This window comes from Ceratotherium simum, chromosome 19, assembly GCF_057802395.1.
Source record: "Ceratotherium simum simum isolate JZ-2026a chromosome 19, ASM5780239v1, whole genome shotgun sequence".
NCBI lineage: Eukaryota > Metazoa > Chordata > Mammalia > Perissodactyla > Rhinocerotidae > Ceratotherium > Ceratotherium simum.
Window position 1 is genome coordinate 2,339,137 of NC_141918.1, and position 21,670 is coordinate 2,360,806.

Consider the following 21,670-nt stretch of genomic DNA (forward strand, 5'->3'; position numbering starts at 1 on the left):
GTGGGTGAGCAGTTTTCAAACTGGCACAGTGAACAGTAAGATTCTCCAGTGCTCTTTTAGAGTCTCCTGGGGAGAATGTGGACCACCCAGATTCTGGACTCAGTCCCTCTACTGGATTCAGCTCGACCAGCTCTTCAATTATCTATTTTATTTTTGAGCTAAATAGCATCTCATTTGAAGAGAGAATTCTAAAGCTGAAAAAAGTTTTTAAACGTCTCTGTTAGCTTTCTGTTATAATCTGGGAAAATACTCATGATAAATTCGTTGATAAGCCTGAAAAAGCAGTTTGCAGAAATACATATATATATGTTTATATATAATTTATATATATATAAATCACGTTCTGTTTTAATACGTATTTTTTCTGATGACATAGATCACAGAAATGTCTCTAGAAGGATAATGGGAATAGTGCCTGTCTCTGTGCAGTGGACAATTTTTTCCTCTTGTTTTCTGTCAAGATCATGTTTTATTCTTATGATAATAAAGTTTATAATGTGATAACTTTAATTACTTTTAGTTTAAATTATACATATAAAATACTGTGATTAATTTGCATTTGGAAGTGACTGTGAAATGTTAATTTAACAGATCAAGTACAGTCATGTGTCACTTAATGATGGGGATACATTCTGGGAAATGCACAGTTAGGTGATTTTGTCATTGTGCAAACATCAGAGTGTACCTACACGAACCTAGATGGTATAGCCTACTACACACCTAGGCTAGATGGTACTAATCTTATGAGACCACCGTTGTACATACAGTCCGTTGCACCATCGTTGACTGAAACGTTATGCGACGCATGACTAGTTTAAAATTGTTAAATATATAAAGAAGCGTCCTTTTGTAATGCAAATAACCATTCCCCTAAATTACCTGTTTCCTAACGAATTGCTGATGTAGTCCAAGTACAGTCATGTGCCACATAATGACATTTCAGTCAGCATTGGAACAGGTATGACAGTGGTCCCATAAGATTAGTACCATATAGCCTAGGTGTCTAGTAGGCTATACCATCAAGGTTTGTGTAAGCACACTCCATGATATTCGCACAATGGTAAAATCACCTAATGATGCGTTTCTCAGAACTGTTCCCCTCCTTACGCTACACGTGACTGTACTACAACCACTGTTACTAGCTAACTTTTATCCAACATTTTAGTGTGCATGAAGCATTGTGCTAACCTGCTTATATGCGTTAGCTTATTTGAATAGATATTCTGCATATTTTATAGTTTAGAAAACGAAAACTTAAGGAGTTATTAAGTTTTACAAGATCAGATCTGTAAAAGGTGATATAGCTGTGATTTGAACCCAGGCAGTCTGATTCCCAGAGTGCCATTCCTCATTGCCTGTGCTATTACTTGAATTTCAGGAAATAACTAGATAAAGTGTCAGCTAGATAAAATAGAAGGGGTTTACTATTATATAAAATCAATGTTTTTACTTCATCTAACACTGTTGAAGTAAAATCAATCTTACGTTTTGATAATTATATTTCTTATATTGGCTCTTCTTTGCATATGTGTACTTAGTTTGCAGCCTTGTTTTAGTAACTTATTAAGTGAAAATTTTCTTTTTCAGTTTGGTAATTCTATTATCAACACACCTCTAAAACGTCGCAAAGTGATTTCTCAAGAAACTTTAGTTGATCCTGTCTCTTTAAGCTGCCAAAGTTCTTTTGACAGTGTCATTTTAAACTGTCGAAGTATACGAGTAGGAACACTCTTCCGGCTTTTAATAGAGCCTGTTATTGTAAGTACATTCTTAATCACTTTACTGTATGTACCACATTATAAGATTCGAAATTACGTGGCTAAGACTAATATGTAATATTTTAAAATTTGTATGATAAAGTATTTAATAGAATATTAAATTATTTTAAGATTTCATATTGCTTTAAGAGTATATAAACAATTATAAATAGCTCCTCACCTTAAAAATCAGTGGATAAAAAATTTATTGTAATGTAATATTCAAGATAGGGACATATTCATCATAGGAAGATACTTAATATTCTCACTGAGTTAGAAAACCCTCCAATATGTTACTGTTTTATTCTCATGCCAGCTCAATGCATGAAAAGAGTATTTTAAAGAACTATAATGGGAGAAAGAAGAATGCAAAAACTTTGGGGTCAGCAGAAAAATGTTTTGCATCAAGATGCCTAGAAGTGGGTTTTTGGACTACAGTTGCCACCCAAGACACATTGTGCTTTTGGACTAGTTCAGTGTCCACCAAGTCCAAAGGACTTTCTATAGTCCCTTTATCTTCTCTGTCATTCCTGTCTACTTATTGTTCCCCTGCCACCAATCCCATTCAAATGTGTCTTTTCTATTTGAAATTTTAATGTAATCTCTTTAACCAGCCTTCTTAGTCGTCGTATTTCTTCTTTCTAATGTGTTTTACACATTGTTGGTAGCTTAATCTTCCTATAGCACTGCACTTATTTTGTAAGCCTTTATTTTTTAATGCCTTAACTTGTCCCTGACTGTTTTCCACTATTCTTTCAAACTCTGCCAGTGTTGTCTTTTATACATAAAGCAGTATTTTAAGAAAATACATTATATCACATCAAGAAAGTTAAAATATAGTTTTATTATTTAAATTATGGTGAATAATAACTATTTATTTTCTAGGATATAATATGATCAAAAGGAAAAAAAAAACGTTATAGGTTAGTTTATAGGAGAAAATGAAGTGTGGACCTGATTTCTTACCAGAGCAAAGGTGTATGGGAAACTAGCATTTTTTTCTTTTTCATCAAAAAACTCCAGTTTCTCACAATATAAAAACTTTAAGTACTCCAGAGATTTAAAGCAAATTATATATAGACTATCTATCCATTATTGCCCAATAACATTGTAACAATACGTCAAGGTTTTCGGGGATTTATTAAACTTCTGTTTTGTTACAAGCCTTCATAGTACAGATTATCTTTCCTGGTTTCTGTCAGTTAACTTAAAATGTGATTCTATGTCACTATACCTCAGAAATTTCCAGGTGTACCCTTTAGGTATTATGGCTTTCCCCTACATTAACACCATTATTCAGAACTTTTCAGTATGATTAAGGTTTTGCTGGTAATTTAGACATTTAGTTGGAAGTTGCATGTTTAGTCCCAAGGCTATCTAGCAAGAATTACATTAAAATTTGAATGAAATTTCTTTTACATGAAAGTTACAGGTTAGAATATATCTGATCTGGTGAAGAAAAAGTAACTTTGTGAGTTTACTTTAAGAAATAAAAGGCAGTATGTGTAATGTAAAATGTGTTGATACAGGTTTTCTTTAATTAAAATGCTTGGGCCAGCCCCGTGGCTTAGCGGTTAAGTGCGTGCTCTGCTACTGGCAGCCCGGGTTCGGATCCCGGGCACACACCGACGCACTGCTTCTCCGGCCATGCTGAGGCCGCGTCCCACGTACAGCAACTAGAAGGATGTGCAGCTATGACATACAACTATCTACTGGGGCTTTGGGGGAAAAATAAATAAATAAAATAAAAATAAAATAAAATGCTAAATGAAATATTTCAGCCAAAAAGTAGTTGTGCTTATAATGTGGTGAAAGTTTGCAGTCTCTGGTATTAACCTTCCTTGTGCCATGGGATTTTCCCAAAAAATGTCCTTTGATGAAGTATAGTGGATCTGTAATTTCTTTTCTTTTTTTTTTTTTTTTTATGATTTTATTTATTTATTTTTTTCCTCCAAAGCCCCAGTAGATAGTTGTATGTCATAGCTGCACATCCTTCTAGTTGGTATATGTGGGACGCGGCCTCAGCATGGCCGGAGAAGCGGTGCGTCTGTGCACGCCCAGGATCCGAACCCAGGCCGCCAATAGCGGAGCGCACGCACTTAACCGCTAAGCCACGGGGCCGGCCCTGTAATTTCTTTAGATAGTGTAGTAAAAAGACAATTTGACATTTTCTTCTTGAACATAACTTCCTTATGTTTTATAGTGAAATGGTTTATCTGCCATGTCATTATTAATCTAAGAAACAGATTTTAAATGTTTTCTCAAATTTCATAGTCATTTATTTAATTATTTTAAATTCACTCAGTGTTAGAATTGGCACTATCTAGAAGTGCCAATTTTATTTAACTGTAAATACTTTTATTTAAATATTTTATTTAAGGAAAATGGCTCACATTATTAGGAATACCATATATGTCCAAATATAGTGCAGTCCCTCATTTTTCCAGTGAAAAAATTGAGAAGATAGGAAGTAAAGGATTTTCGGCCAACTTAAATTTAGAAACTCTTGGGGATGTAGGTCAAATAGCCCAATGTCTACTTGCAATATTAATATTTGTGAGTAATTTACTTGCACACAAATTTTTGAATGACAAATATTTAGACATGCTTCTTTTTATTCCTACTTCTCATGCAACAGTTTTATTCAGATGCTTATGCATTAGTGTTTGTGATAGTTATTTACACTTTTTTTCTGACATACTTTTCTAAAGCATATAACTTCAGCTTCTGTGTATGTTGAAATGTTTCCCACGCTACAAGTACCCATTCTTGATCCCCAATTAATGTGTTACTTTCTAGTAAAACCAATTAACGTATTCCTTTGCAATACAATCTTTAGAAGGTGTGTTTAGTGACATTCTAGACTTTGCTATTGTTGTGGTAATTACTAAATTTATTTTGTATTTTCTTGCTTCCTTTTTTTACATTGTGAAAATTTTCAAATAGAAGAGTTGGAAGAATTTTACAGTGAACAATCATAAAACTCACAGCTAGCTTCTGCCATTAGCATTTTACTAAACTTGCTTTTCATGTATCTAGTCGTCCCTCTATATATCGATGCAACTTATTTTTTAATGCATTTTAAAGTTCTTGTCTCCCTTTTTGATTCTCTTAATTTACATAAACACACGTGATTATTAAGTCAGGGTGTTATCAGGCTTAATATGTCTTCTCCACATTAAAATACTTAGTTGGAAAATCACCTTTTTATAACCACCAGTAATAACCAATTCAGGCAGAAACCATTGGGAGAAAGGTTATTAGGGAACAGGATAGTCAGAAGCTTTCAGGTATCTCTCCACAGATTACTATTTAATTACAAAGGGAAAAATATATTTTTACAGTGGAAAAACCTCACACACTGCCTGCACCACGCTTGTATCAACAGTGGGACAGCCTGACATCAAGTGCCTTCTGTTGTGATGTAGTGGGAGGTATAAAACATCCCCTCTGTGCTGTGTTTGCTGGAAATGTGTGGCCTGAATTTAAAAAGGAGGGAATTCAAGTCCAGGATGTTGTTGGATTCTTCCAAGTCCATGTCAAGAAGAATAGAGAGAGGCAGGTTTCTGGTCTAGACAGGAGTAGACAGAAGAGACAAGTGTAATGTAACCGTGGCAGAATCATGGACAGGAAAAAGTTAAAACAGCAATAATGGACAATTTTGAACAGTTGAGGAAATTTGAGTATGAACTTATGTTGAATGAAGTTAATCTTGATTTTTTTAGATGAGGTAATGATGTTTTGGTTGTATAGGAAGATGCCCTAGTTCTTGGGAGATATATGCTGAAGGGCTTAGCGATTGAATGTCGTGATTTTCTCAGCCTGCTTTAAACCTGCTCAGCTGGTTTATCAAAAGAGAAGGGTGTATATACATAAAAAGAGTGACGGAGGTAGGTGTGGCAAGATGTTAATAGTTAGTGAATCCAGGTAAGGAGTATTTGGGTGTTCATTGTAGTATTCTGTCAACTTCTCTTTGAAGTTATAAGAAATAGGTCAGTAATATAAGAAATGTTCTAAGTACTTGAATAGAAAAAGTGAAGGCTGCCTTTCTGAGAGATAATTTGGGGGTGGAGTGGATATCTCATCTCATATTTAAGCACGTGATAGATGGTTCAGTTTTTCTGCCTTCTATAGTCTAGGTCCCAAATATGTCGTTCATGGTGTTTGTAGCAAAATCTTCAAAAATCTACGATTGGTACTAATTTATCTTATTTTTCAGTTTTGTTTAGATTTTATCAAGATACAGCTAGAAGGTAAGCTGTTTTATGTTTTTTTATTCACTAAGGCTTTGTTTACACTAAGCACTTTACAGGAATAAAAGACTAAATGATATTCATGGAATTCATTAAAGATGATTAGTTATTACATATATGTCCTTAACAAAGGGCATATATCTTGATGGTGTAATTTCATTCTGTAACATCACAAAACCTATCTTTAATTTTATAAATACACTTCATTAGAACCCTCTTTTCATAGGAAAAAAAATGTAGAAGCTTCTTTAAGATAGTTATAAAGATTTTTCTTCATTTCCCACTAGAGTTACTGTTTACAGAGCATAATAAATATATGTTTAACTTGAAACTTGTGTTTCCTCACAATTTTCTCCATTCATGCTTTTGCCCTCTTAGAATTGATTCCTTTTCCGTTTCCATTTGCTTTCCTCCAGAACCAGAAAACGATCCTGTAGGGATTACTTTAAATACCTCTGATCTAACTAAATGTGAATGGTGTAATGTCCGAAAATTACCAGTAGTGTTTCTTCAGACGATACCAGCAGTTTATCAAAAGCTGAGCATGCAACTGCAAATGAATATGGAGGATAAAGCTTGGAGTGATTGTAAAGGAATAAATAAGTTAACAAGTAAGTTATGTAGAACAGATTATAATAATACATACAACTCATTGAATAGCAGAAGGTGGGTGCACTCTGATAGAGGCCTTAGATGTATATTATCTATAGTCTTTACAGCGACCTTGTAAGATAGATATTACTTCCTCCATTTTACAGATGAGGAGAAACCCACAGAAAGTAGAAGGTCTGAAGATAAAACCTAGGTTTACCCATTTAGAAAGTTTTCAAAATGAGTTAAAACTCAAAAGATCTGCGTTCTTTATTTTAATACTACATTATCTGAGTAAAATGAATTTTCTTAATGCACTGATAGGTGCTAAGTGTAGATCAACCATATAAATGTGGAATCTTTGAAACTTAGCCTGAATAGGAAGCTTGCAAGTTCATGGAAGGTGCCTTCATCCTCCCCAGTAAATAGATGTGGTTCTCTAGGGTTTCCCTTCCATTCTACCACTTATGGCGTGGTGTGACTAGTTGTGAAATACATAGTTTTCAGCAATAATTGCTGCCTCAGCTTCATGTTGAGTAAATGATAGCTGCTGTTAAAGCTGCCAGAGCTGGCACATAAGTGAATAGCAGTGTTTGCAGTTAAATAAAACTCGAGAGGTAACAGCAGTTCACTTGGCAATTTCTTATTTGTGTTTGACAAAAATGTTGATTGTTATATATTTAAAACTATAAAAATATTTGGATCCTATTAGGTGAAGTAAATTAGTTACATCCATGAATAGATTTGTTCTTGAGCTGCTGCTAGAGTAATTTGTTCTAGTTCCTTTCTCTTAATAACTTAGGTGACATTGTCAGGTAACACTGTCACTGGTTTTATTTCAGTATTTATTGTATATCCACTGTATGCCAAACATTGTTTTGAACATTTATACCAAGATTTCTTGTGATATTCTTGGGAATAATTAGTTGTTACTCTTTTTCTAATATCTATTTACTTATTTTTTTCTTTTAGACTTATAGTTATATTGATTTCTTTTCAGATTTGGAAGAACAATATATAATTTTAATCTTTCAAAATGGCCTTGATCCTCAAGCAAATATGGTATTTGAAAATATCATTACTGACATTGGTATAAAGAATAAGGTGTCTAATTTTTTTGCGAAAATTCCCTTTGAAGAAGCCAATAGCAGACTTGTTGCCTGTACAAGAACCTATGAAGAGAACATCAAAGGAAGTTGTGTGCAAAAAGAAAACAAAATTAAAAATGTAATTATGTTTTTTACTTTTTTATTTATTTATTTATTTTTTAAATAATTTTATTTATTTATTTCCCCCAAAGCTCCAGTAGATAGTTGTATGTCATAGCTGCACATCCTTCTAGTTGCTGTATGTGGGATCCGAACCCCGGGCCGCCAGCAGTGGAGCGCATGCACTTAACCGCTAAGCCACGGGGCCAGCCCCATACTTTTTTAAATATAATTTTAAAATAATGGGTAGCTTTAAAGGGAAATATGTTTCATTATCATAATGTTTATTTCGAAGTTAGATCTTTTGAATTCCGTTTCAGAATTATTTGCTGTTATATATGATTTGTAAGCTGTCTTGTGTTAAAACATTAATGGTGGGTAAGTGACTTGTGACACAAATAGTTCTTGGTACAGGTCTCAGAAGCATTTTTAGTTCCTTTCCATACTCTATTCTTGTCTTTACTTTTTGTCTCCTTTTTTTTTTTCTTTCATCTTTTCTTCTTTTTCTCCCACCCTCAACATAGATACACTGCTACATTCAAATTGATTGTTACCTGGTTTCTTAAATTTGCTGGTGGTTCCCAGTGATGCCATTGGCTTCAATACAAATAAAGGAATTTTGTCCCTGATGTACGTTTAAATGTAAAATGTGCATACATGGTTGAAAACTTGGGAAGTGAAGAATACATACCATTTTATCCTGACTGTCAACATATGTATCCAATTCTAGAATAACTAATGATGTAGTAGGTAATTCTGAAGCCACCTGAACCAAAGGCCACAGTACTACTGTAACACAGTATAATGTTAAATAATACAAATGTAACTTAAATACTCTAAATTTGTCCCCTACCGCAGCAACTGAATTTTTCTGACTTAGTTTATTGGGAATACTTAAAATCTTTCAGCCTGGCTATAGCCTTGGAAATAGGGCCATCCAAGGCGCAATCTTGGTGAAGTTGAGCAAGGTCTCACCAGAGAAGAGCTATTCACACAGTTAGTGGGTTGAGGAAAAGAACAGAAGAAGGAAGGGGAATCATTCCCCTTCTTTTGCAGGATTGGCTATAGGAGATAATTCCAGAGGAAGAAAAGAGCAGCTGGAGCCTTAAGGCAGCTGTAATGGACTCAAATTTCAATGGAAGACTCTTCCTTTAAGGACTCCGTGATTCTAGAGGCCTCAAGCTCATTGGACTGTGTTCCCTGAGCCTCTGCTCCCATGTCCCGTGGATTGCCTAGCCACTGAACTTAGGTAGGCCTCCACTGCTAGAATGAAAAAATCACTATGTCTATTCTTTGGATTTTACTAACATAATCTAATTTACTAGGATAGTAGAGATCTTAGAGACAAGATACCAGAAAAACCGTTGTTACAAAAATGGGAAGAGTTTCACCGTGCTAGAAGCTACAAATAAAGTGGACCCTAGTTTGCCTGTTTATTTTATTTATTTGTTTTTTATTTTTTGCTGAGGAAGATTCGCCCTGAGCTAACACCTGTGCCAGTCTTCCTCTATTTTGTGTGTGGGTCGCCTCCACAGCATGGCCGTCGACGAGTGGTATAGGTCCACACCCGGGAACCAAACCTGGGCTGCCGAAGCAGAGCAGTCCACTAGGCCAGGGGGCTGGCCCTCGTCTTTATCTTTAATTGTTAAAAATTATGCATACTTTTTAGATTCATATTTTTAATTCTTTTTAATTAAAAAGCACTTTTGCCTTGTGCTTGCTCTTTTTATTGAAAATTTTACCAATTGACTTCGAAAATTTATAATTTTCCTTACCAGGTGTCCCTTGAATCTAAAATACAACTTAAAAACAAACAAGAATTCCAGTTTTTTGATGATGAGGAAGAAACTGGAGAGAGTCACACCATCTTCATGGGCCCTGTAGAAAAGTGAGAAAATTCCTTTACATTTGAAACAGTCTTAAATTTCTTCTTTGTTTTATTGCACTTCAATTATATATATATGTATGTATTTGTTTATTTGCTTGGTTTTTTATTTTGTTACAGATTGATAGTATATCCACCACCTCCAGCTAAGGGAGGCATCTCCGTTACTAATGAGGACCTGCACTGTCTAAGTGAAGGAGAATTTTTAAATGATGTTATTATAGACTTCTATTTGAAGTAAGTTGATTTTCTACTAACCTTTTAGCAAATCTTCAACATTTTATAATGTATGTCTTTGCTTTCTAGAGTCAAAATTGTTTGGGTTTTGAATTCCATCACTGCCACTTATTGTGTGACATTTGGAAAGTTATTTAATGTCTGTACTTTGTTTCCTCATTTTAAAAATGAGAAGAAGAATAATATCTAAAAGGGTTGTGAAAATTAAATAAGATAATACATGTCAAGTGCTAGGAAAAATACCTGACACATGCAAAGTGTTCATAAATGATAACTTATTATGTTGTTATTGTTATAGTGTCTTAAGCCTTTAAAAAATCGTTACTGCCCTAAGTTAGGTAATAATTTGTTGAGCAAGCACAGAAGTACGGTTTCACTCATTTCCTTCAATAAATGCTCACCAAGTGCCAGCTTTGTGCCAAGTACTATGTTAGAAGTTTATGGTCTTGTAGGGAACACAAATATGAGATTAAAGCAGAAGATGCAGAAAAAGAATGCTTCATTCTCTGTGGGGGCTTGGAAATATGAGGGACCAAGAAGCTTTCCTGGAAGAGCTTGCATCATGACCCAGTATACACATGCATATACATGTATGTGCAGTGTGTTTATACATGTATAAATTTGTATGTGTTTACTGGTTTGTGATATAAAATGGTTGTGTATATGAAACAAAACAACTATCAGTGTGATTAGTGCATTCCAATATTTTCTAGTTGTTCAAATATATTTTCTAGTTATTCAAATGTATTTTCTTAAACAATTTTTAAAAAAATCTGATTGTTGAAAGCTGCTGAATTGATTGTATAGCCTGCTAATGGTTGCAACCCACAGTTTGGGAAAGGAAAACATTGTTATAAAGAATGATAGGTTTTGGGGCCTGCCCCATGGCATTGTGGTTAAGTTCGCGTGCTCTGCTTCAGCGGCCAGGGTTCGCAGGTTCGGATCCTTGGCCCGGACCTGCACACCACTCATCAAGCCGTGCTGTGGCAGCGTCCCACATATAAAGTGGAGGAAAATTGGCACAGACGTGAGCTCAGGGACAATCTTCCTCACCAAAAAAAAAGAAAAGTTTTGATCAGAGCAGTGATATCATAATTGAGTTTCCTTAAGATCATTTGGCTAGCATGTTCATTGTGGATGTCTAGATGAGAGATGGTTTAAGAAAAGGTGATACAAGAAGCCTACTTAAGGCATTTTAGTTGGAGTGAATAGGAAATAATGAAATGTTTTAAGAGGTAGAATTGTTTAGCACGACTCCGGGACTGATTGAATGGATATTAAGAAGGAGAGAAATGGGTGCCAGTTAACTCCTACTGTTCTGACTATTTGAGACCTGCTAAATGATTTTGCCACTAACTGAAGCGATGAATGCAAAACAAGTTTGGGTGGGGGAGGGGAAGAGTTCCCTTTTAGATGTCTGTGATATAGCAAAAGGGACAGTACTAGTAAACAGTAAAATTTATGGTTCTGGTGGTCAGTTGAGTTCTGGCCTGGAGATATAGGAGGCTTTACTTTGAAAGTGGTAGTTTAATTGTGAGAATGGATGAAATTGCTTAGATAGGGATATAGAATGAGAAAAAGAGCTATGGCCGAACCTGGAGAGTAGATTTTGATAGGGAGGAAAGAGACTCCCATGAATAAATTCTTTTTTTTTTTTTTTTTTTTTTTAAATAAATTCTGAAAGTATTTGAGAGGTAAGGGAAGAAATCCAGAAAGAGTGATATCATGAAATTGAAGAGAGGTGAAAGCTTTAAAGAAAGATACATTCAGTGGTATCAATACAGCAGAGGTTAAGGCAAATAAGAGCTAAGAATAACAATTGGTTATTGTTATTGGTTAGGGTCACAGTGACCCTAAGCTAATTATGGTCGAGTATAGAGCCCGACTTGCACCCTGTTTCTTGGAGGATAATGAGGGAGCCTTCCACCTCTGTCTGTTGGTAACATGGAGCTCCCCCATGTTGATAGTGGCCTAGTAGAGAAGCTGAACTTCTGCCCCCACCTGACAGTAATGAGGGTAGCACCCATGTCACCCACTGGAGTGTGGTGCCAGAGGAGGCCTGCTAAAACACAAGAATTAAATAAGATCTGGAGTCTTATAACATAATACTCAAAATTTCCAGATTTCTGTTGGTAGTTACTTGTCTCACTAAGAACCAGAGAGATCTCAAACAGAATGAGAAAAAACAATCAGACAGTCAACACAGAGATGGCACAGATATTAGAATTATCTGACAAAGATTTTAAAGCATCCATCATAAAAATTCTTTAATGAACAGTTATGAACACATGAAATTTATGAAAAAACAGATATAAAGAAAGAAATGGAAATTTTAGAACTAAAACTACAGTAACAAAAGCAATGAGTAAGCTCTACAGTAGAATGGAGAGGACAGAGGAAAGAATTAGTGAACTAGAAGATAGAACATATTATTAACTACATTCAGTTCATATGCACTAAATATATCAATTAAAAGGCCAAGATTGGCAGAGTGGATTACACTATGTCCTGTCTACAAAAAACTTACTTCAGAGATAATGATATATGTAAGCTGAAAAGGATAAAAAAAGATATACCATGCAAATATTAGAAGAAAGCAGGAGTTACTGTATTAATATTAGATAAAGTAAACTTAAGAGCAAAAACAATTACCAGGGCTAGAGAGGACAATGATAAAGGAGTGAATCCACCAAGAAGACTTGGCAATCCTAAATGAGTATGTACCATACAACAGACCTACAAAATATGTGAAGCAGAAACTGATAGATCTAAAAGAAGAAACAGAAAAATCCACAAATATAGCTGGAGACTTCAATTCCCCTCTCTCAACAATTGAAAGAACTGAACAAAATCAGCAAGGATACAGAAGAACTCAACAACACCATCAACCAACAGGATCTACTTAATGTCGGGGTAATATTATATGCCTATTTATGTTAACTATACCACCTTTTCAAAGACACTGTTTTTCTATTTGAGGATTTAATGGTAATGGAATATGTTTCACTAAGTTATAAATGTGTCATAGATTTGCTGGCAAGAGAAACTGCCCTAGATTTTAGATGGCTGGCTTTGCAGATGTAGACCACTTTGAGACCTAACAGACACATTCAAGGACAAGTTCAAACAAAGTTCTTGATAGCTACATCAAAAGATGCTATCTCATACAAATGGCCAACAAGCTTATGCAAAGATCCTGGACATTATTAATCAGCAGAGAAATACAAATCAAAACCACAATGAGATATCACCTCATATGCATTAGGATGGCTACTATTAAAAAAAAAAGAAAGAAAGAAAGAAAATAACAAGTGTTGGTAAGAACGTAGACAAATTGGAACCGTTGTACACTGCAGGGTGGGTGTATAAAGTGGTACAGCTGATAGAGAAAACAGTATGGTAGTTCCTCAAAAAATTGAAAGTCGAGCTACCATATATAGGGTAATCCCACTTCTGAGTGTATATGCAAAAGAATTGAAAGTAGGGTCCCAAAGAGATATTTGCACACCATGTTCATAGTAGCATGATTCATAATAGCCAAGAGGTGGAAGCAACCCAGGTGTCCATTGGTGGATACATGGATAACCAAATGTGGTGTATACATAAATTAAATATTATTCACCTTGTAAAAAGAAGGAAACCTGTCACATGCTACAACATGGCTGAATCTGGAAGACATTATGCAAAGTGAAATAAGCCAGTCACAAAAAGACAAATACTGTATGATTCCAGTTATATGAGGTATCTGAAGTAGTCAGATTCATAGAAAAAGAAAGTAAATGGTGGTTACCAGGAGCTGAGGGGCAGGGGAAAAGAGATTGTTGTTTAATGGATATAGAGTTGCAGTTTTGCAAGATAAAAAAGTTCTGGATATCTGTTTCACAACAATGTGAATATACTTAACACTGCTGACTGAACTATACACTTAAAGGTGGTTAAGTTATAGATTTTATGTTATTCATTTTTTCCATAATTTTTTTAAAAAGATGTTATCTCTTAATCCTAATGCATGCTGCCTTAACAAACCAAGCTACTGAAAAGTCTTAAGTGAATGTGTAGAACAACACTGCTGTTGTTGGGTGAAGTGTTCTGTGAATGTCAATTAGGTCAAGTTGTTTGATAGTGCTGTTCAGGTCATCTCTTTCCTTACTGATTTTCTACCTACTTGTTTTGATCACTTATTTAGAAGGCTGTTGATCTCCAGCTATAATTATAGGTTTGTCTATTTCTCTTTTCAAATCTGTCAGTTTTTGCCTCATGTATTTTGAAGCTCTGTTGTTAGGCACATACATGTTTATGTCTTCTTGGAGAATTGACCCCTTTATTGTAATGTAATGTCCCTTTTTATCCTGGGTAATCTTCCTTGTTCTTAAGCCTACTTTGTTCAAAATGAATATAACTACTCTAGCTTTCTTTTGGTTTGTGTTTTCTTGGTATGTATTTTTTTACCCCTTTACTTTTAACCTATTTAAGTCTTTGTATTTAAAATGGTTTTTTGTTTGAAAGCATATAAGTGGATCTAAAAAATAAGTTGAACTGCCATATTTTCTTTACATTTTAGTTCATTCTATTTCATACTTAATCTGCACTTTTTACATTATAATAGAGATTTTATGGTCATTTGTTTATATTCTTGAAATGCTTTATATTTTCAGGAGGCCACTTGAGATTTTTTTTTTTTTTTTTGTGAGGAAGATCAGCCCTGAGCTAACATCCATGCTACTCCTCCTCTTTTTGCTGAGGAAGACCGGCTCTGAGCTAACATCTATTGCCAATCCTTCTCCTTTTTTTTCCCCAAAGCCCCAATAGATAGTTGTATGTCATAGTTGTACATCCTTCTAGCTGCTGTATGTGGGACGCGGCCTCAGCATGGCCGGAGAAGTGGTGCGTCGGTGCGTGCCTGGGATCCAAGCCCTGGGCCGCCAGTAGCGGAGTGCGTGCGCTTAACCGCTAAGCCATGGGGCTGGCCCCCACTTGAGATTTTATAGTTACACTTTAAATTCCCCCCCCGCAAAGCCCCAGTAGATAGTTGTATGTCATAGTTGCACATCCTTCTAGTTGCCGTATGTGGGACGTGGCCTCAGCATAGCCGGAGAAGCGGTGTGTCAGTGCAAGCCTGGGATCCGAACCCGGGCCGCCAGCAGCAGAGCATGCGCACTTAACCGCCAAGCCATGGGGCCGGCCCTATAGTTACACTTTAACACAAATTTCATACAGTAAACTTACATTATCTACAAGTTCTTCCCTTTCTGATGCAAATCAGTATTCCAAATAAAAAAGAGAACCTGACAAAATCCATGATTTTTTAGAAATCTGTGTTTATATTTGTCTAGTTGTCTCATGACATTCTTAGAAGTGAATTAAATAGAGGAGACTTTTTTTTAAACTTCACTATTAAAATAAGTAATTTGGCTGCTACCAGAGCTGCTCATTCTTTTCCATTTCTGACTCTTACAAATCAGAAACAAAGTTTGCCAGTATTACAAGAAGTAGAAGGGCATTGCATCTAGAGAATGTTAATCAAGTGCAGAGAAGAAAGGAATTATGTTAATAAAAGTTACTTCCAAAGTCACATAGAGTTGCAGATTAACCTTAGAATCATTTTTTAACTTCATCCTACCATTACAGAAGTCATGATGTGATTGGTAAATTGTCCATTTTATGAAATAGCAAGTGAACAGCTTCACCATGACGTTCGATATTTAAAGTTTTACGCTGAAAGAAAAAAATGCACCCAAGTGAAAGAAATTCCCACAAGTTTTTTGTAATAAACTTAAAGTTTCCCTTTAATTCTAAAATAAGAGACATGGCTGTTCTAACTAAAATTAATAGTTCTAAGACACATACATAAAAAAACTCAAAAATATGTAGTCACAGAAATTCTTTTGGATGTATATCAGATCAGAAAGACAAAACTGGTTACTTTAAAATGCACGGATTTGGGGCCGGCCCCGTGGCTTAGTGGTTAAGCGCAAGCGCTCTGCTGCTGGCGGCCTGGGTTCGGATCCCGGGCGCGCACCGATGCACCACTTCTCGGGCCATGCTGAGGCCGTGTCCCACATACAGCAACTAAAAGGATGTGCAGCTATGACATAAAACTATCTACTGGGGCTTTGGGGGGAAAAATAAATAAATAAATAAAATCTTTAAAAAAAAACAATGCATGGATTTGTTTACATATGAAGTAAAGAGTCAGTTTTCTTAAATAACAAATAACTTTTCTTTTTTAAGTTGAATTATCCCTTTGTTTATTCATTTCAGTTTTACAAAGTAGCCATTGTAATTTGGGCTGGTAAAAGCTGCATGGTTCACCCAGTATGGTATAGCCCCCAAACTCAAATATAGTTCACTTCATGCTCTGTTTTGAGTTTATTATTGTAGAATTCAGCAATTGATTTAAACTGTCATGAGCTAATTCACTGCCTTATAATATCTTTTGTAGGGGCACACTGAGTTGCCCTAAAGCAAGAAATTTGTTATGTCCTTTTCATCAGAATTTGAGCTTTAGAAATATCAAATATTGGGCCGGCACTGTGGCTTGGCGGTTAAGTGAGCGCACTCCGCTGCTGGTGGCCCGGGTTTGGATCCCTGGTGTGCACCAAGGCACCGCTTCTCTGGCCATGCTGAGGCCGAGTCCCACATACAGCAACTAGAAGGATGTGCAGCTATGACATACAACTATCTACTGGGGCTTTGGGGGGAAAAAAATAAATAAATAAAATCTTTAAAAAAAAAAAAAAAAAAGAAATATGAAATATTATGATAAAAGTGACAGGTCACAAAATGTGCTCTCTGGTACATTTTCTGTTTCTGTGTAAGATTTCACAAGGCTTTCAGACTATCCTCATTTTAATAAAATAAATATGGTCATAAGCTTGAATTTGCATAGCTTCTTTGAGGGATTTTGGAACCTAAACAATTAAATTTAATATATCATCATTTCCCTTTGTGATATAAAGGAACCATTGCTATTTCTTTTGATACAGACCTATAGAAAAAACAACTAAGGCAAGGAAAAATTAGAACCGATATAAGATCACTGTAAAGAGTTATTGTTACAACCTCACCACTGTACAGGTTCTTTCTATTTCTTTTCTGTTTTTATAAAAAGGAGTGTATGGCTGGGTCTTCATGGTTTATTAACGGAACTGTTTAAAACAAAATAAACAGTACGTAAAGATGATAGCTTTATTGAGATACAATGCACATACCATACAATTCACTCAAAGTGTACATTTCAGGGCTTTTAGTATATTCAGACAGTTGTGCAACCATCACCACAATCAATATTAGAACATTTTCATCCCCCAGAAGAACCCAAGTACCCATTAGCAGTGACTCCTCTTTTCTCTCCAACCCCACTCCCAGCTCTAGGCAATCATCATTCTCTTCTCTGTCCCTATGGATTTGCATTTTCTGAACATTTCATATACATGGAATCATAAAATAAGTGCTCCTTTGTGACTAGCTTCTTTCATTTAGCATAATGTTTCCAAGGTTCTTCTATGTTACTGTATCAGTACTTCATTTCTTTTTATTGCTGAATAATATTCCATTGTGTGAATATATCACATTTTATTTTTCCATTCATCGGTTGATGAGTATTTCTGTCATTTCCACTTTGTGGCTATTATAAATAATGTTACTGTGAACATTTGTGAATGTAACTTTAAAATATTAGATCTTTCAAATCAGTTTTACCTTTAATTATCCCTTTTCATTACTTGAGAATAATCTGGTAGTAATTGTCTAGAATATGAAGTAAACTTTGCTAATAACTTCTTTCAGTTGTAAGGAATAGTGATGGTGGCTAAGTAGATGGTTGATCACTGCTTGACTGTTTTTAGTATAAACTGTTAAATTCATTACATTGGAATTATTTTTTATAAAATAGATATTTGGTGCTTGAAAAACTGAAGAAAGAGGAAGCTGACCGGATTCATATATTCAGTTCTTTTTTCTATAAACGCCTTAATCAGAGAGAGAGGAGAAATCTTCATGAAACATCTAATCTATCGTAAGTCAAGCTCTTTGAAAATATGTAACAGATGTAGTAAGCCACTCATATTTAACTTAGTAAAAGATTTCTTATTTGTGTTGAGGAAACATCATTTAATTCTATTATCAATTAGCAAAATCAATATAGTCCATAATATTATAAAGCCTCCAGAATACCTGTAATTCATAAAGGTTTTAGGTGTAATATCTATCTAGATCAGTAGATATATGCCTGATAGTTAAAAAAAAAATTACTTGGTTACTTGTTAAATACAGATTGCTCTGTTTTACCCTAGATGTTCCATCCATAATATCTAAGAGAGGAACCTGTGAATCTGTACTTTTAATAAGTTCTTTGGATGATTCTTCTCAGACAAGTTAAGGAAGTACTGTTCTACATATTAGGCCTGAGTTATTTTGTTTATAATTCTTCTCCACATAGTGATGGCATTCAGCTCTAATACTTGCTGATAATTGGTCAGAAGATACACACAAAGAGTTGGTACATTTTTTGTCATAAGTGCTATTAAATGTCTTGAATTAATGGCTGCCGTGCATAGTATAAATAATGTTTTCTACTATTTCAGTGATTCCTAATTTTGCATATTAGAGTTGATGATAGTGATTGGTTTTGACCAAGGCTCATAGTCTGTCCTGCTTCATCTACTATTAGATAATGCTCGCTTTTCTTGCTCTCTTCTCCTCAGTTATCGTAGGTCATGGTGTGATACACTTCTCAATATAGCTGTTAGGACCAGTTCTGCAATAATAAAAATAGTAGTACTGGTCCACCTTACTATGTAGTAGCAGAAATTAAATATCTCTTCCTTCCAGATTCAATGATGGGCAGTTTCATGCCTTGCTAGCTCCATCTCAGATGTTCTGTTTTCTTTCTCCAACTTGTTAAATTATCTTATACAACTGTTTGATCTGTTAACATCTTAATCTTCATAATTTATATTGCTGCATATAAGCCAAAGCCCTAGAAACATTTCAGAAGCTTGATAGTTTATCTCTTGTCTTTCAGAATACAGCAGAAGCGACATGGGAGAGTAAAAACATGGACCCGGCATGTAGATATTTTTGAAAAGGATTTTATTTTTGTACCCCTTAATGAAGCGTGAGTAAAAATTTCCTTTATGTAAATATGATGGCAATTTTTAGAAAATGTGTTTATGATGATGAATTCATCCATTTTTAAACTTTTTCCTGAAATTTGTTGGATATATCTATAATTATACTACTTATTTTATGAAAATTCAGTTTTTCAGTGAATCATGTAAGATGAATTTTACGAGCACTAGACAAGAGATCCTTCTAATTTCATTGTATTGATAATTGTGGAGTTATGTCATTTTACAAAAATGATGCTTGTGGTCTAGCAGACATCCTATAGAAAATCATCTTTCATCCTACGGAAAGATGATTAGGTCACATAGAAGAATTTGAATCTTTAGTTTAAAACACACTTTGGCTCTTGACCAAAAAGAAGACAAGACGGCTGGATTTATGCCATTTGTTCAAATTGACAAGCATGCTGACTACTTGAAGCTATTTTCTGAGTAAATGAGGGTGGTGAAACATTTTGTGTTATTCTCTCCCCCAATGACTAGAGACGCGTTGATGTATAGGATAGCATTATTATACAATTTAGACACGAGAGTTTTTGTATTTCATTTTTTTCGTTGATGTCATAATACTTTATAACATTGTGAAATTTTAGTTGTACATTATTGTTTGTCAGTCACCATATAAATGTGTCCCTTCGCCTCTTGTGCCCACCGCCCCAACGCCGTTCCCCCTAGTAACCACCAAACTGTTCTCTCTGTCCTTGTGTTAGTTTATCTTCCACATATGAGTGAAGTCACGTGGTGTTTGTCTTTCTCTGTCTGGCTTATTTCACTTAGCATAATACCCTTCTGGTCCATCCCTTGTTGTTGCAAATGGGACGATTTTCTCTTTTTTTATGGCGGAGTAGTATTCCATTGTATATATATACCACATCTTGTTTATCTAATCATCAGTGGATGGACACTCGTGTTGCTTCCATGTCTTGGCTGTAGTGAATAATGCTGCAATGAACATAGGGTACATAAGCCTCTTTGGATTGTTTATTTCAAGTTCTTTGGATAAATACCCAGAAGTGGGATGGCTGGATCATAAGGTACTTCTATTTTTAATTTTTTGAGGAATCTCCATACTGTTTTCCATAGAGGCTGCACCAGTTCGCATTCCCACTAGCACTGAATTAGGATTCCCGTTTCTGCACAACCTCTCCAACATTTGTTATTTTTTCCTTTGGTGATTATAGCCATTCTAACGGGTGTAAGGTGATATCTCAGTGTAGTTTTGCTTTGCATTTCCCTGATGATTAGTCATGTTGAACATCTTTTCATGTGCCCATTGGCCATCTGTATATCTTCCTTGGAAAAATGTCTGTTCATATCCTCTGCCCATTTTTTGATCGGGTTGTTTTTTTGTTGTTCGGTTGTGTGAGTTCTTTATATATTATGGAGATTAATCCCTTGTTGGATATATGTTTTGCAAATATGTTCTCCCAGCTGGTGGGTTGTCTTTTCATTTTGATCCTGGTTTCATTTGCCTTGTAGAAGCTCTTTAGTCTAATGAGGTCCTATTTGTTTATTTTTTCTTTTGTTTCCCTCGTCTGAGTAGACATGGAATTTGAAAAGATACCTCTATGACTGATGTCAGAGACTGTTTTCTATGTTTTCTTCCAGGAGTTTTATAATTTCTTACGTTCAAGTTGTTGATCCATTTTGAGTTAATTTTTGTGTATGGCAAAAGGTAATGGTCTACTTTCATCCTTTTGCATGTGGCTGTCCAGTTTTCCCAGCACGATTTACTGAAGAGACTTTCCTTTCCGCATTTTATGTTCTTGGCTCCTTTGTCAAAGATCAACTGTCCGTAGATGTATGGTTTTATTTTTGGGCTTTCAGTTTTGTACCATTGATCTGTGTGTCTGTTTTTGTGCCAGTACCATGCTATTTTGGTTACTGTAGCTTTGTAGTGTATTTTTGAAGTCAGGGATTGTGATGCCTCCAGCTTTGTTCTTTTTCCTCAGGATTGCTTTAGCTCTTTGGAGTCTTTTGTTGCCCCATATAAATTTTAGTATTCTTTGTTCTATTTCTGTGAAGAATGTCGTTGGGATTCTGATTGAGATTGTATTGAATCTGTAGATTGCTTTGGGTAATATGGACATTTTAACTATGTTTATTCTTCCAATCCATGTGCGTGGGATATCTTTCCATTTCTTTATGTCATCATCGATTTCTTTCAATAATGTCTTATAGTTTTCCTTGTATAGTTCTTTCACCTCCTTGGTTAAATTTGTTTGTAGATATTTTATTCTTTTTGTTGCGATTATGTAAATAGGATTGTCTTCTTGAGTTCTCTTTCTGTTAGTTCGTTATTAGAGTATAGAAATACAACTGATTTTTGTAAGTTGATTTTCTACCCTGCAACTTTGCTGTAGTTGTTGATTATTTCTAATAGTTTTCCAATGGATTCTTTAAGGTTTTCTATGTATAAAATCATGTTGGGGGCTGGCCCTGGGGTGTAGCGGTTAAGTGCGAGTGCTCCACTGCTGGCAGCCCAGTTTCAGATCCCGGGCGCGCACCAATGCACCACTTGTCAAGCCATGCTGTGGCAGCGTCCCATATAAAGTGGAGGAAGATGGGCATGGATGTTAGCTCAGGACTGATCTTCCTCACAAAAAAAATA

At 35.3% G+C, this 21,670-nt stretch overlaps 1 protein-coding gene across 6 annotated transcripts in view; it reads left to right on the forward strand.

Annotated features, from left to right (window-relative positions):
* The window catches only part of SENP6 (SUMO specific peptidase 6), a 127,304-nt gene that overhangs the window by 85,614 nt on the left and 20,020 nt on the right, over positions 1-21,670 (forward strand). For all 6 annotated transcript variants that reach the window (XM_014781070.2, XM_087443787.1, XM_014781071.2 and 3 more), the window contains 8 exons: positions 1,588-1,758; positions 5,977-6,010; positions 6,427-6,621; positions 7,602-7,828; positions 9,588-9,697; positions 9,815-9,931; positions 17,826-17,948; positions 18,957-19,049. In XM_014781070.2, coding sequence (XP_014636556.1) covers positions 1,588-1,758; positions 5,977-6,010; positions 6,427-6,621; positions 7,602-7,828; positions 9,588-9,697; positions 9,815-9,931; positions 17,826-17,948; positions 18,957-19,049 — 1,070 coding nt within the window. The remainder of the gene's footprint in view (positions 1-1,587; positions 1,759-5,976; positions 6,011-6,426; positions 6,622-7,601; positions 7,829-9,587; positions 9,698-9,814; positions 9,932-17,825; positions 17,949-18,956; positions 19,050-21,670) is intronic.